General features: G+C 46.6%; 1 protein-coding gene across 1 annotated transcript in view; it reads right to left on the reverse strand.

The window, feature by feature from the left end:
- The window catches only part of notum1a (notum, palmitoleoyl-protein carboxylesterase a), a 52,244-nt gene extending 37,351 nt beyond the window's left edge, over positions 1-14,893 (reverse strand). Inside the window, exons 1-6 of the mRNA XM_070858233.1 lie at positions 14,754-14,893; positions 13,138-13,190; positions 7,227-7,322; positions 4,732-4,792; positions 2,360-2,418; positions 912-1,014 (exon numbers count right to left, since the gene is read on the reverse strand). Of these exons, the coding sequence (XP_070714334.1) occupies positions 912-1,014; positions 2,360-2,418; positions 4,732-4,792; positions 7,227-7,322; positions 13,138-13,190; positions 14,754-14,878 (497 nt within the window). The 5' untranslated portion in view covers positions 14,879-14,893. The remainder of the gene's footprint in view (positions 1-911; positions 1,015-2,359; positions 2,419-4,731; positions 4,793-7,226; positions 7,323-13,137; positions 13,191-14,753) is intronic.
- Positions 14,894-16,499: the final 1,606 nt, after the last annotated feature.

A 16,499-nucleotide genomic window follows, 5' to 3' on the forward strand; every position in this document is an offset into this window, starting at 1 on the left:
TAGCCTTATAGCTTCAAAAATTCTATGGACATTGACCTCACTTTCATCTCATCTCAGAAAAGCAGTAATGGTGAGCTCACCTAACGGTTAAGCTGGTTAGTGGCAGTAAGCAGCTAATCTGCAGAGAGTAGGATGAACATTGGTTCAGTCCAAGGTTCCTGAGTTAGCAGATTTCAAACAGCAAGAAGCAAGGGAGGGTTTGAGAGGATGAAGTCATCCAGCTTGCCCGCTCCTGCTTTTTATCTGGGATCATTGCTGGAAGTGTGCCTGTGAACATAGGAACAGGAGTCGGCCATTCAGCCCCTCGAGCCTGTTCCGCCATTCAATGAGATCGTTGGCTGATCTGTATCTTAACTCCACCCACCCGCCTTGGCTCCATATCCTTTTATATCCTTGTACAAACATTTGGGTTAGCTAAGTTGTGCTCTCGCCCAACATTGGATGAATAACCCGCCAACATTCTCTGTCTAGGTTTGTGCTTGAGGAATGGCAATTTGACTGTGATAGCAGATTTGTGGAATTCTACCCCAGAGAGGAGTTAATAACTTCAGAGGAAGAGTGGGGTGGGGGGGTAGGGCACGGACAGGGAAGGAAGTTGATGGAAAGAGAAAAAAAACAATGGCCGCTAACTGTTTGATTGATTTGCAGCAATGATTAATCAATCAACATCCTTATCAAGTTGCCATGGTAGGGTGAGATGGTATGGAATTTAATCTTTAATGACCGTGGGCAGTGTTTGAGATGCAAAATAGGATTTGATCCTAGCCAAGATAACTCGCACTGCAGGGACTGAACGCAGTTTTCTACACGGAATTCACTTTCATCTCAAAGGAGCATTTGATCTTATCCGAGTACATCTCAAAGGAGGAGGGAGTCTCGGCACTGGGACCCCGAAAACCCAAACAACATACCTGGTTCCTGCTAGCAGGAGAATCTTTGCATTCTCAAGGCCTTTAGTTAACAGCTCTTTGACAACTTCTTGTATTATCAGTGCTCCCATGAAAGCGTATTCACCTTCAACAAACAATAGGCAGAGGACAGTGAGTGCACATTACACTGGGACAGGCTCGTACAGTAACATCCGACTTTTTCGTTTGTCTCCTCTCCCTCTCCTGAAGGCACTGACTAATACAGGGTAGCAAAGACCAAAGTGGCTATTCTTCCTACTTGACCGCTCAAGGTGACGCTGGTAGCTATTTGACCTCGTGAGACATCAAAGCCAAGTCTAATCATCTCCTGACACAACATTCACACACACACACACACACGCACACACACAGACTTTCCAATAGGGACCATTGGATAGCAATTGGGGGCAGGAACCATGGGACTATATCTAGTGGAATAAGAGCAGGCTAAAAGAAACTCAATGTTGATTGTTAAAAGTTTAAGAGGTTTCGATAGAGTGAATGGGGGAAAGGCTATTTAAAATGATCACCAAGAGAGTGAGAGATTAGGAAAAATGGATTTATGCAGAGAGTTGTTGCTTTGCCACGGGGAGTTGTTGAAATCGAGACGACGGCATCTTTGAAGGGAAAAGTGGATAAATATTTGAAGCAAAGGAAGGTTATAGGGACTATGTGGAGAGAGCAGTGGGATTAGTTTAGGATTGCTTTAGCAAAGAGTTGGCACAGATATTATTTTGCGGGTGTTGCTACCCATCCCTAGCTGCCCTGAGACGGTGATGGCAACTGGATGTCTTGTTATACCACTTCCGAGGGCAGTTAAGAGTTAACCACGTTGGTGTAGGATTGGAGTCACATATAGGCCCAACCAGGTAAGGACGGCAGGTTTAATTTCTTAAAGGGCATCAGTGCATCAGTTTGGGTTTTTATGACAATCCGACAGCTTCATGGTCACATTTACTGATACCAGCTTTTTTTATTTAAATGGTTAAACGGTCTACTTCAGTGCTGTAAATTTCTGTGGTTCGATGGGCTCAGTTCATGGCACCTCCAGCACCTTCACCAAAATGACCATTCTTCACATGTGACCCTTCGCAACGACCCGTTGGCAGGTTATTTGAACTCGGAAGACATCACAGCCAAGTCTGATTCTGCGCCAAAACAGCACCCACACACACGCCCACACACACAGGCTTCCCGATAGTGGACACTGGACCTCAATCAATAGTCGGAGCCTTAACCCAAGGACACTACCTTCACCTGTAGTGGCCCCTCCACTGCCCTGGCCACGATCGGCTAACTGAGCTCAGATCAATTATCAAAACCCGAGACCTTCCGAATCTGTGTGGCTCAGAACCACTCCAGGTAGTGAATTTACTCATTAAGCCATTCGACCAACTCCAATTAAGTTCTACAAGGATGAATTCTGCAAGAGGAGGCAAACGAAAGCTTACTTTTCTCTGATTTCTGGGAAGCTCCACTCCAAACATCACTTGAGCAATAAGGGATGAAACTGAAATGTGAAACAAAATGCAGTTAGTCGATGTGCTTGATAAAATGATTCTGGTGGAAATAATATTTGCAGTGCAACCCAGTTGCTTATGAGTGGGAATAAATGCAGATCACACACTCATGCTTAGGATTCCCCTACAGAGCCAGTCAGTCCCAGATTTCAGCAAAGTGACTGTTGGGGAGGGGAGGGGAGTGGGACTGAAAAATAGTCCCTTCACCACATGGAGAGAAGGAAAATCGACAGGACCATTCACCCTGCTACTTACTCCCTTTGAATCTCTCAACATCTCAAAAAGCAGGACAGACTCATGGTCATGCAGCAGGTCTCCACTGCCTGTGTCCCGGATGGTGAGTAGTGCAGAGGGTCAATAGACAGAGGCAGAAAAATAACCTGCAAATGAGGTGAGATGATGCACCAGGTTATATCTCCTGCCCTGTACTGATACTCGTTATCTATATTGTGCGGCTTTCCCATAACACAGGACTTGCTGGCATGATTACATGCCATACTTTGGTGTGTTTTCCACCAATCCCAGCATAAGAAATCCTAACATTGCCAAAGTCTCAACGAGAATGCAAGCTAATTTATAACAAGTTCCCATTTGGTTCCCGAGATCGGAATGCTGTAGTCAACAAAAACAAAAACTTGTATTTATATAGCGCCTTTGACATAGTACAACGTCTTCACAGGGGTATTATAAGACAAAAAAATTGACACCGAGCCACATAAGAAGAAATTACAGCAGGTGACCAAAAGCTTGGTCAAAGAGGATGGTTTTAAGGAGTGTCTTAATGGAGGAAAGAGAGTTAGAGAGGCGGCAAGGTTTAGGCAGGAAATTCCAGAGCTTGGGGCAACAGAAGGCATGGCCACCAATGGTTGAGCAATTATAATCAGGGATGCTCAAGAGGGCAGAATTAGATATTTCGGGAGTTTGTGGGGCTGGAGGGGATTACAGAGATAGAGAGGGGGCGAGGCCATGGAGGGATTTGAAAATAAGGATGAATATTTTGAAATCAAGGTGTTTGCTTAACCGAGAGCCAGTGTAGGTCAGCGAGCACAGGGGTGATGGGTGAGCCAGACTTGGAGCAAGTTAGGATATGGACAGCAGAATTTGGGGTGAACTCAAGTTTACGTAGGGTAGAATGTGGGAAGCCAGCCAGGAGTGCGTTAGAATAGTCAAGTAAAGAGGTAACAAAGGCATGGATGAGGGCTTCAGCAGCGGATGAGCTGGGGCAAGGGCGGAGACGGGCGATGTTACGAAGGTGGAAATAAGAGGTCTTAGTTATGCTGCAGGTATGTCAGTCCTGGTATATGCAATGTGGTTCTAAGCAACATTTTTTTTCTCAGGTCTATTGTGATTAACAGGATTATGTTGTTCAGTATTTTTCCTAATTTCCTTGCTCCCCTCTGCACCCAAAAGGTGCCAATTCCTGCTGGGGTATAACATCAGCCCTCTAGCACCTCTACCCAAATGAGTGTTCTTCCTGTGTGTCTAGCCGGTGAGTGCTGGCAGGACAGCTAACTGTGAGGGGAGTCACAGGTGAGCCCCATCTTATCCTCACCCATTGTTCACTCGGGAAAGCACAGCAGTCAGGAGCAGGAACACGCCCCCTAGCTCATTCTTTCCTTCACCATCCAAGGGATGCTAAGGCCAATTCTAATGCCTTCACCCCGGCCTCAGCTATGATCAACTGACCCAGCACGGAAGTGTAATTGAAGCCAGGATCGTCCTGCTTTGTATTATTCCGTACCAAACCAGATACTGCATTTTCCCAGTGAGTGAGTGCGTTTTAGTTTTACAATGTTGTGCTCAAATAGTTACACAATGCAGCTTTTCCATTTTTGGTTCGGCTGTGGCTCAGTGGGGTAGCACCCTCACTTCTGAGGCAGAAGGTTGTGGGTTCAAGTCCCACTCTAGGGACTCGAGCGCAAAAATCTGGGCTGACGCACCTGTGCAGTGCTGAGGGGGTGCTGCACTGTTGGAGATGCTGTCTTTCAGATGAGACATTAAACCGAGGCCCCGTCTGCTCTCTCAGGTGGATGTCAAAGATCCCATGGCACTATTTCGAAGAAGAGCAGGGGAGTTATCCCTGGTGTCCTGGCCAATATTTATCCCTCAATCAACATAACAAAAAACAGACATTGCTGTTTGTGGGAGCTTGCTGTGCGCAAATTGGCTGCCACGTTTCCTATATTTCAACGGTGACTACACTTCATTGGCTGTAAAGCGCTTTGGGATGTCCGGTGCTTGTGAAAGGCGCTGTATAAATGCACGTCTTTCTGTCTTGTTTAATTGAGTTCACCAAAACTTACACTATATTAGCGTTCCACCAGTAAGGGTTTTCTTCTGGCTGAGGAGATAGGATCCCAGTTCCTGTTGAAATAAAAGCCCATAGAAAGGTCAGGTCCGCGTGCTAAATGTCGATTTGTCAACACACCGCATTTCATTGATATTTGCTGGAACATTTTGATGGACACCAGTGTTTAGACTTAGAAACAGAATTTTACAGCGCAGAAGGAGGCCATTCCGGCCCATTGTGTCCGCGCCGGCCGACAAAGAGCCACATGACCCTTGGTCAGCAGCCCTAAAGGTTACATACAAACCCATGAACAATGACGGAAAGGCAAAGAGCACCCAGCCCAACCAGTCCACCCCACACTACTGCAACACCCCTTATATAAAAGCATCTACATTCTACCCCAACCGGAGACATGTGATCTCCTGGGAGAGGCAAAAACCAGATAAAAACCCAGGCCAATTTCGGGAGAAAAAATCTGGGAAAATTCCTCTCCGACCCATCCAGGTGATCGAAACTAGTCCAGATCACCCTGGCCGGATTCTATTCCCTGCAGTACTTACCATTATATCTGCGCCGGCCAACGAAAGGTCATCCAGTCTAATCCCAAATACCAGCTCTAGGTCCGTAACCCTGCAGGTTACTGCACTTTAAGTGCCCATCCAACCATCTCTTAAAAGTGGTGAGGGTTGTCAGGAATATAAAGAGACTATGGTCAGTCCTTGTGCATGCTGGTAGTGCACATCAGGAAATTCCAACCATGGATTTTAGCGATTAGAAAAGTCCCGGCTGGGGGTGCAGCATTTCTCAGTACAGGCTCTTGTTTTTTTTTATATTCATGGGATGTGGGCTTCGATGGCAAGGCCAGCATTTATTTCCCATCCCTAATTGCCCTTGAAACAACTGATTGTTTGTTGGGCCATTTCAGAGGGCAGTTAAGAGTCAACCACATTACTGTGGGCTGGAGTCACATATACGCCAGACCAGGTAAGGGCAGCAGATTTCCCTCCATAAAAAGACATTAGTGAACCAGATGGGTTTTTACGACAATCCAATAGTTTCACGGTCACCATTACTGATATTAGCCTTTTTTTTAAATAATTGCAGGTTTATTTAATTGAACTTAAATTCCCCAGCTGCTGTTGTGGGATTTGAACGCACATCTCTGGATCATTAGTCCAGCCTCAGGATTACTAGACCAGTAACATAACCACTACGTTACCGCTTATAATATGATCGGGCACAATCCAGCTGAATGATGGGACATTTAGCTACAAATGGATGGCACATTTGCATGTTCTGTAGTGTCTCTCAGTGAGGTTGCAAATGAATGCCAATCTGCACCAAATTGTGGGGAGTTTTCTGCTGTGGACCCCACCCATTAGTCACTAGGTTGACTGATTCTAGGATACTGTGGAAAGCTCACTGGCATAAGAAATAGGAGCAGGAGTAGGCCATTTGGCCCCTCGAGCCTGCTCCGCCATTCAATAAGATCATGGTTGATCTAATCTTGGCCTCAACTGCACTTCACTGCCCGCTCCCCATAATCCTCAACTCCCTTATCGTTCAAAAATCTATCTCCACCATAAATATAGTCAATGACCCAGCCTCCACAGCTCTCTGGGGTAGAGAATTCCAAAGATTCACAACCTCCTGAGAGAAGAAATTCCTCTTCATTTCCGTTTTAAATGGGCGACCCCTTATTCTGAAACTATGCCCCCTTAGTTCCAAATTCCCCCACGAGGGGAAACACCCTCTCTGCATCTACCCTGTCAAGCCCCCTCAAAATCTTATATGTTTCAATAAGATCACCTCTCATAGTAGCTATGCAGCCAGCAAGAGCACAGGAGAGGAGAGAGAAGGGGGAGAAAGAGTGAGTGCAAGTCGTCCTTTATCCCATCCAAGTGCCCAAAGCACTATACAGTCCCTGCATATAACAACAACTTGTATTTATATAGTGCCTTTAACATAGTAAAATGTTCCAAGGCGCTTCACAGGAGCGCTATCATCTGCAGGTTCCCCTCCAAGTCACACACCATCCTGACTTGGAAATATATCATCGTTCCTTCATCGTCGCTGGATCAAAATCCTGGAACTCCCTCCCTAACAGCACCTTCACCACACGGACTGCAGCGGTTCAAGAAGGCGGTTCATCACCACCTTCTGAAGGGCAATTAGGGATGGGCAATAAATGCCGGCCTTGCTGGCGACGCCACATCCCAGAACGAATTTTTTAAAACTATAAATATAAATATGTTATATATGATTATGGATATTTTTTAAAGGGGTAGGGTATGAGTGCATTGACTTATTATGTTAGGTGACTGCTGGGGCCTTGTCCAATATTGACTTATTTCCACAGGCATTTGGTCATATAACTCACTGAATAACCATACCACAGATCTAATGGATCTCAAAAAGATTATTTTAATGCTTTATTCTTCATCAGTGTTTTCCCTTTATTGTCTAAGCCAATAGTGCGATGTGCAAGCCGTCATTGCCGGCACTAACCTGTTTTACTGCGAGGCCAGTTGGTGGAGCTCATTAACCGGCGCATGGTGTCGTATCGAGTGTCACAGTTCTCTTTGCTGAAACAATACCAGCCCCCTAAGTGAGTAAAAACAAACGGCAAAATCAATATGCAAGAATAGGACAAGCAGTGCGATACGACTAATGCGTTAGGATCCCTACAAGATGCACCCTGTACCCTATCGAAAGGCTGCGAATGCTGAAAGTCTATCAATAAAAACAACAAGACCTTCAACGTCAAAACAAAAAGAGAAAAGACTTGGGTGCAAACTCCTCGTCAGAACTGGGAGCTGGAAGATAAGTGAGGCCTTTAATTATGAACAAAAAAAAAACTGGGCGGGGCAGGGAGGAAGAGGAGGAAAGACTGGCTTGAATGCCCAAACAGGGCTTTTTAGGAAAACCGGTGCATTTAGTGTGATCATCTCTACAAGACAACCAAAAGAACAGCGTATTTAGTGTAGGTAAGTCGGTGGTGAAAAGATACAGGAAGAAAAATGGGGCAAAATGTTAAAAAAAAAAACTGCAAGTACAGGCAACTCTCGATTATCCGCACATGGATGCAACGGAAAACCATTGTAACGGCATTTAAAATTCCGTGTGTGTGATGTCGCTTTGAAACTCTGAGGTTCCTTTCGAATGTTGCCTGTTGACCCTTGCTTCTAAGCGCTCTGCCTTGCCTCAGCTCCCGCTGCTGCCTCTGTCGAGCCTCCACTTGCCGCGAACACTTACAGGGAGTAATCAACAAGCCTAATGGTCTTCAGATCGAGAGAACTAGAATTCAAGGATTAGAAGATGCGCTACAGCTATTGGTTAGAGCACACGTGCAGTACTGTAAGCATGAACTGTAATGTCAACTCGCTCTAACGGAGAAATCGTTTACCCGGCACAGCCCAATTCCCCGAGGGACCCGGATAATCGAGAGTTGCCTGTCGTTGAAATCTAGGAGAGACATTGAAAATTCTGGAAACACACAGCAAGCTTGTCAGCATGTGACAGATCCACACCCTGGGAGCAGATCCCCAGCCAACCCACAGACAGTGAAGGAAGCCCCAATACATCCCCGGTTCCCATGGCTAAGAGGTCTAAAGGCGTTCAGCCAATGTTCAGTTGTGTTTCTATTGCATTTCTTTTCTTTTCCTAGTACTTTATCAGATTGATTTGAAGTCCTCTTCTTAAATTGGCACACGAGATTAATACAATAAATGGAACATACTGAAGTCAACGGTGTGTTACCAATTATAGGCTCCCCTGGCACATTTTACAAAACCATCCCAAAATGAATAAACTTTAAATCTCTAAATCAACAACCACAATTGATGAATTAAAATATGCTCAGTACCAAATCTGAAATCTTTTGCTTCAAAAAGCAGGACACACTAATGCTCCATTAACTCTCTCCAATATACAGTGCTACAGCATCACAAAAGCAAAATACTGCGGATGCTGGAAATCTGAAATAAAAACAGACAATACTGGAAATACTCAGCAGGTCAGGCAGCATCTGTTAGATATATAACAGGTTTTAAGCAAGTACAGAGACAGGGAAGGGAGGGTGGACGAACAACAGGGATGGTCTGTGATAGGGTGGAAGGCAGGAGAGATTAAATGATAAAAGGGATAATGGTGCACTGCAAAATGGGGTGGTAATGGGCCAAGTAACGAACAAAAGATGGGTCTAGAAGAGGTGTAAATAGGAATGGAGGTCAGCGTGGAGGCCCCAACCTGTGAGAAACCACCAGCCGCAGGTCGGGGCCATAAAAGGAGCGGAGGAATAGCGGCCCAGGAGCAGCGTGGAGGCCGCTTCAGGGAGCAGTGTGAGCTGGTGCAGGAGGGCGATGGCTTGGAGAGGGGCGACTGGATTGGACGTCACCAAAATTAAGTTCGCTGATTGGAGTGTGGGCAGGTACAGCAGCAGAGGAGCGGTGAGGTCAGGGCGAAGGAGCATCGATAGATTGTAGCGGGACGTGATCGGGGCCCAGGAGAGGCGAGGGCCCAGGGGCAGCACAGGCCAGCCTACACTGTGATATGTGCGCGCACTAGGTCCGTGCAGCAAAGCAGGTCTCCAGTCGTCTTGGTCAATCCTTGCCACGGGACCAAGACCTAGCTCTGTCAAGCCCGTGTGGTGGCTGGTGTGCAACGGTCACCACACGTTAAAAAAATCCACGCACAGGCATCTTCCACCCATCAACATGTAAGAACATAAGAATATAAGAAATAGGAGCAGGAGTAAGCCATGCTGCCCCTCAAGCCTGCTCCGCCATTCAATAAGATCATGGCTGATCTGATCATGGACTCAGCTCCACTTCCCTGCCTGCAAGTGATCAGAAAGGCCAATGGTATCTTGGACTTTATTGCAAAGGGGATGGAGTATAAAAGCAGGGAAGTCTTGCTATAGCTATAGCTATGAGGCCACATCTGGAATATTGCGTGCAGTTTTGGTTTCCATATTTACGAAAGGATATACTTGCATTGGAGACAGTTCAGAGAAGGTTCACTAGGTTGATTCCGGGGATGAGGGGACTGACTTATGAGGAAAGGTTGAGTAGGTTGGGCCTCTACTCATTGGAATTCAGAAGAATGAGAGGTGATCTTATCGAAACGTCTAAGATTATGAGGGGGCTTGACAAGGTGGATGCAGAGAGGATGTTTCCACATATCGGGAAGACTAGAACTAGAGGGCATGATCTTAGAATAAGGGGCCACCCATTTAAAACTGAGATGAGGAGGAATTTCTTCTCTGAGGGTTGTAAATCTGTGGAATTCGCTGCCTCAGAGCACTGTGGAAGCTGGGTTATTGAATGTATTTAAGACAGAGATAGACAGTTTCTTAACCGATAAGGGAATAAAGGGTTATGGGGAGCGGGCAGGGAAGTGGACCTGAGTCCATGATCAGATCAGCCATGATCTTATTAAATGGCGGAGCAAGCTAGAGGGGCCGTATGGCCTACTCCTGCTCCTATTTCTTATGTTCTTATAATTGATATTACATTGGGGTCATTACAGTCAGCCTAAGCATCTGTCTGCTCGGTAGGGGCAGATTGGACATGTTCCCCACAGGATTATAAAATCACAAGATCGAAACCTAGGAAGAAGGTTGTTGGGTCCAATTTAGCTTGTTCCATCCATTCAGAAGGACCTTACAATCTCTCCATCAAACCACCCACCCAACAGGTTTGCAAACGCCTGGAGGGCTTATTCCTCCACAAATTGCCCTCTGTCATTCAGTGTCCAGGGTAACATACCAAGCATGGCCAAGATGTTACAGGGCCTGCTCCCTGTGGAATCATTCCCCAGATGGAAGGATAACTAAAGAAAACTGATGTAAAAAAGGAACTGGTCAATCTACCTCTTGCATTTATAGAGCTCACTTATAGTAAAACATCCCAAAGCACTTCACAGGAGCATAAAATAGACAAGATTTGACACCAAGCCACAAAAGGAGATATTAGGACAGGTGCCCAAAAGCTTGGTCAAAGAGGTAGATTTTAAGGGGCGTCTTAAAGGAGGAAAGCGAGGTAGAGAGGCGGAGAGGTTTAGAGAGGGAATTCCAGAGCTTAGGGCCTTGAGGACATTCTTGCTATTGAGGGAGTGCAGCGAAGGTTCACCAGACTGATTCCCGGGATGGCAGGACTGACATATGAGGAGAGACTGGATCGACTGGGTCTGTATTCACTGGAGTTTAGAAGGATGAGAGGGGATCTCATAGAAACATATAAAATTCTGACGGGACTGGACAGGTTAGATGCAGGAAGAATGTTCCTGACATTGGGGAAGTCCAGAACCAGAGGTCACAGTCTAAGGATAAGGGGAAAGCAATTTAGGACTGAGATGAGGAGAAACTTCTTCACTCAGAGAATTGTGAACCTGTGGAATTCTCTACCGCAGAGAGTTGTTGATGCCAGTTCATTGGATATATTCAAGAGAGAGTTAGATATGGCCCTTATGGCTAAAGGGATCAAGGGGTATGGAGAGAAAGCAGGAAAGGGGTACTGAGGGAATGATCAGCCATGATCTCATTGAATTATGGTGCAGGCTCGAAGAGCCAAATAGCCTACTCCTGCACCTATTTTCTATGTTTCTATGTTGACGGCTGAAGGCACAGCCAGTGGTGGAGCGATTAAAATCAGGGTGCGCAAGAGGCCAAAATTGGAGAAGCGCAAAGATCTCAGAGGGTTGTGGGGCTGGAGGAGATTACAGAGATAGGGAGGGGTGAGGCCATGGAGGGATTTGAAAACGAGGATGAGAATTTTGAAATCAAGGCGTTGCTTAACCGGGAGCCAATGTGTAGGTGAGTGAGCACAGGGGTGATGGGTGAGCAGGACTTGGTGCGAGTTAGGATATAAATGAAAGGAAATGACCACCAGTTTAATGGCTGGATTCCTGGCAGAAATATTGTCCATTACCTGACAGATCCATCCTGCAGATATACAGTTCACCAATGAATTGTGCATCTCTCAGTAAACCGTTCAATGGACTTTTTTTTTACATTATTTCGATTATCATATCAAATTGTTTTCAAAATATTGTGTATTTTCAAATTGCACTTTCCTTCTCTGTTTGAAATAAAATTTGCAACTGTCATTCGGGTTTTAGAAATCTAAATCCGGGTTGGATCCGATGCAAATGAGAAAGTGCAACTGGGAGCAGGCAACATAACACAGTAAGTAAGGACTTTGTGGACCTGGGGTGAACTGATTCGGTACCAGTGCTAGTGTTGCGTATATTCAAAGCTGAGATAGATAAGATTTTTGGATATTAAGGGAATCGAGGGATATGGGGATCGGGCAGGAAGGTGGAGTTGAGATAGAAGACCAGCCATGATCTTATTGAATGGCGGAGCAGACTCAAGAGGCTGAATGGCCGACTCCTGAGAAAAGATTGGATAGGCTAGGGTTGTTTACTTATGAACAGAGTGGACTGAGGGGAAATCTTATTGAGGTATATAAAACGATGAGGGGCCTAGAAAGTGGATAGGATGGACCGTTTCCCTTAGCAGAGGGGTCAATAACCAGGGGGCATAGATTTAAAGTCGTTGGTAGAAGGATTAGAGGGGAGATGAGGGAAGTGTCTTCACCCAGAGGGTTGTCAGGGTCTGGAACTCACGGCCTGAAAGGGTGGCAGAGGCAGAAACCCTCATCGCATTTAAAAAGTACTTGGGTGTACACCTGAAGTGCCGTAACCCACAGGGCTACGGACCAAGTGCTGGAAGGCGGGATCAGACGGGATAGATATTTTTCGACCAACATGGACACGAAGGGCTGAATGAAAATTACAGAGAAAGAGGCCAATGATTCGATGTTCCCAATTTTTATGTTCAATCTTATAAAGGACAACCAAAAGCAAAACTACAGCAGGTGCTGGAAATCTGATACAGGAAAAAAAACACAGATAAGGCTGGAGATATTCGGCAGCGTGGGGCAGCATAGCACTAACCTGAAGTGCTCTTGCAGAGAAGCGGCACGGGCTGGATGGGCCGAATGTCCTCCTCCCATGATGTAACCATTCTGACATCTGTCCGGAAAGCACCAGCAATGGGGTTTTATACCTGGTGCTTTCCCGACGGATGTTGCCTGGCCTGCTGAGTATGTCAGGCGTGTTCTGTCGGTCACTGCAAATTCTGTCGGTGGACAGCGGCAGCTGAATGCTGGGGTGAGACAGACGCGACCAGTTTCTCTCGCAACGAAAACCAAGTGTGGGATGCAGCACTGTAATTTTGCAAATACTCAATTCCTGATCGATGTTGTCGGTCCCCGCATGGTACAATCTCTGAGAACGTGCAGTGCATTCCAAACAGCGACTACACGCTTCGAGAAAGGCGCTACAGAAATGCAAGTTTTTAAAACTCACCCAAACATGAACACTTGACCCACCCTGGTTAAAACCCCAAACTCACCTTCCAAAAAGATTAGCCAGCGTCTGCTGCCCTTTGACTCTTTCATGTAGTACCTGTGAGGGCAATGATAACTCGGTTAGTTAGTCCATCGATGGTTAAAGAGAAATCTATCTTTAAAAGTACATACATTTATCGATGTATTCTTGATGTAAAAGCTAGTTAGGACTCGGAGCTCCCACCAATAATTTCTGTGCTCAAGGGGTCAGATCCCGTTTTTTTTATATAAATCAGGTGGGAAGGTGGATTTTTACTAATGTGTAAGTTTGGGAGAACTCACCAGACGAGTGTTTTACAGTTAGTACCGGAGCTGGTGCAGACACGGTGCCCGCGCCCCCAGCAGTAACGTGAGGAGCGCTTCACAGCAACTGCTGACTGGCTCAGTCAGTCAATCCATCCTTCCAAGTGGCGGGGCCCGCGTTTGCAACACTGAGCCCCAGTTCCAAGGGGATCTGGGGCTGGTTATTCTTGAATCTTCAGGAGGCTACTTTCTGGGCTGATGGGATGTTAAACCTCAGCCCGTGTTATTGCCCGGAGTGTAAAGATTTCGATGTAAACGTGGACGGGGGGGGGGGGGGGGGGGGGGGCTGGTTATAACAGAGAGAAGCGTTTGTACCGAGCCCTTGGAAAAAGTGCATCTTGTAAAGTCTGGGTTTCACAGGTTCACATGCCCTTACAACTGTTTGATGGGTTGCAAGTGCTGACCGAGTGGCGTCTAGTCTGTGGACTTTAATTTGTTAAACTGTTGCAGTCTGGAAAATTACATTCGCCTGTTTTTTAAAGTCAGGTGACAGTGCAGAGAGAAATCCCAGAACCGGTTCCATGGCCACAAGATATTCCACCACACAAGGCTCGCCCCAAATTACTCTAGAGTTCCATAGGGTTTTTTTTTAAATATATATTTTCGCGTTTAATATAAACATGACTAAATGAAACTCAACTTTAAAATATCAGGCCCCCCAGAAATGCCTCGTGTCCGGAGAAGGCAAACAGGTTAACTGGTTACTTGTAACTCCAATCGGTGAGATTTACATTGTCTTAGCAATTATACAATGCATCCATTTACTCTGAACTGAAGCGGTGTTAGTTTGGATGGCAGTGATGATTTACAGGGAGTGGGATCACTGGGGTTTGTGAAAGTGACCAGGAGGTCTGTTTCACAAGGAGAGGGGTTTGTAAAGTGCAGACACCCTGGACAGGGGTGGGGTCAGAGACAGGAGACAGCTCCTTCACAGGGACACCAGTCAAAAACCCACAAATTCCCAGCAAATCTTTAGCTGATTTTTGGGAGGAAGGGGAAATAAACCCTCCAAAAAGTGGATTTTTAAGAAAATACATAAATTGCTGCGAATTTACAACAGGTCAATCAGCGTCTGAAAGCTGGGTTGGAATATGCTGCTACATCACAATTTGAACACGTTTTGTGGGACACCAGTTCTGATCCAGGTTTTATTTTTCCTGCGGGTTTTAACAAACCATCTGGTGCATTGGTTAAAAGGGGGGCTTTTTTTTTTCTTCTAGCTGTCTGGGTGTTGTACCAGGCGATTGGCAGCTGCCTGGGCTGAGAGTTTTAAAGCGGTGTTACCGGCGCCGGTCAGGCTGACAGCAATATTCCTTACCCCGCCGGCGTCCCGTCGTTGCAGGTGACGGAGGAATTGAGCAGAAAGTGCAGCCGCATGTCATCGTTGAGCCGCTGCGCGGAGCAGGGGTAGAGGGACTGAGCCAAGCTCTTGATCTGCGCCATGAAGCTGTCGATGTTACCCTCGACGGCGGTAAAGTCCAGGGTGAAGCTCTCCTCGGTGCCCGCCGCCGCTGCCGCCGTCGCCGGGTGAAGTTGCTGCTGCTGTTGGCTCCAACCGGGCGCCTGGCCCCGTTCCCGGGCGGCCGCTCCTTGCGCCCGGCGGTAGTGCGAGTTCTGGCGGCCGGCCCTCCAGCTCTTCCTGCCCTCGGAGGGGCCGCTGAGTTGCACCAGGACCAGGCAGCTGAAAAGCAGCGGGCGCCACAGCCTGGGACACGGCTGCCAAATCCGCTTGCAGCCCATCCTTTCCCCCCACACACACACACACCCCACTTTGAAGCGAAATCTGCACAAGTTGCTCCCGCTATGCAGCCAAAACGACACTGAATGATCTGGGGACAGTGCTTCACATAAGAAACGAAAATTCTAACAAAAGTTCGGAAATTTTTTTTAAAGTGCGACCCAAATGGTTTTAATTTGCAAGTCACAACAATTCGGACCCCCCTCCCCCTCCCCCCAATAAATACTCCTGTTTTTAAAAATCCACTTGCTTTGCAGATCTGCTTAACATTTAAAGTTCTGTGCAATTGCTGAACTAAAGCGGTGGGATCTGCTTAGCCTTGTTGAGCCTGGGTGCTGAGCAAGTTTGTCTCTCTCTCTCTTCTCTCTGTCTCTGCCTCGCTTGTTAAATACTCAACTTCAACCCAGTGCATTTAGGTAATTAATATGGGTCGGAAGGTTTCTTTCTCTCTCTCCCCCCCCCCCCCCCGCTTATTTCATTTTCTCTCTGACTCACTGCCAATGAACGCACTCGTTCTGGGACTGGAGAAATGGGCGTCGTCTATTTATGCTGTTTGTAGATGCAAATCGCAGCCCCCCCCCCCCCCCCCCCCACTCCGCTCTCCCCTCTCTCTCCTTAGGGTGAGGTGCTCTCATGTAGCGTTTGATCTTTCTGGAGATAGAGAAAGAAGATTAAATAAATGAAAGGCAGGGGTTGGGGGTTGCTTAGTGTGAGTGCGGGTTTCTTTTTCCCGGCCGGACCCTCTCCAACAAACATTACAGGAATTGAATATTGCAAGAGAGGGAATCCTTTGATGTCGCCGCCGTATAACGTGCTGCTGAAAATCAGACACGACGGATCCAGCCGCTGGGTGCCGATGAAGGAGGAAAACCGTTTAGCAAATGATTAAAAATCCTACCTGCTCTCTTCCAGACGCTTTTAAAACCCGTTTCCTGGATATTTCGTAATTTTTTGTGCAGGGGAGAGTTCTCCCCGGTGTCCTGGCCAATATTTATCGCTCAACCAACAACACTTTAAAAAAAAAGCAAATTATCTGGTCATTATCACATTGCTGTTTGTGGGAGCTTGCTGTGCGCAAATTGGCTGCCGCGTTTCCCACATTACAACAGTGACTACACTCCAAACAGAACTTCATTGGCTGTAAAGCGCGTTGGGACGTCCTGAGGTCGTGACCGGCGCTATATAAATGCAAGTCTTTTTTCAAGGTTGAAGATGAGTGCGTTGCCTGTCAGAGTTATTAGTGAGGCCAGTTCCTGCTCTTTGCATGTATTCGAAATGTGCATCTCATCAGTCCAATCCCGCATTGAAATCTACCCCAGGCTGGGA

Source organism: Pristiophorus japonicus, chromosome 16 (assembly GCF_044704955.1).
Source record: "Pristiophorus japonicus isolate sPriJap1 chromosome 16, sPriJap1.hap1, whole genome shotgun sequence".
NCBI lineage: Eukaryota > Metazoa > Chordata > Chondrichthyes > Pristiophoridae > Pristiophorus > Pristiophorus japonicus.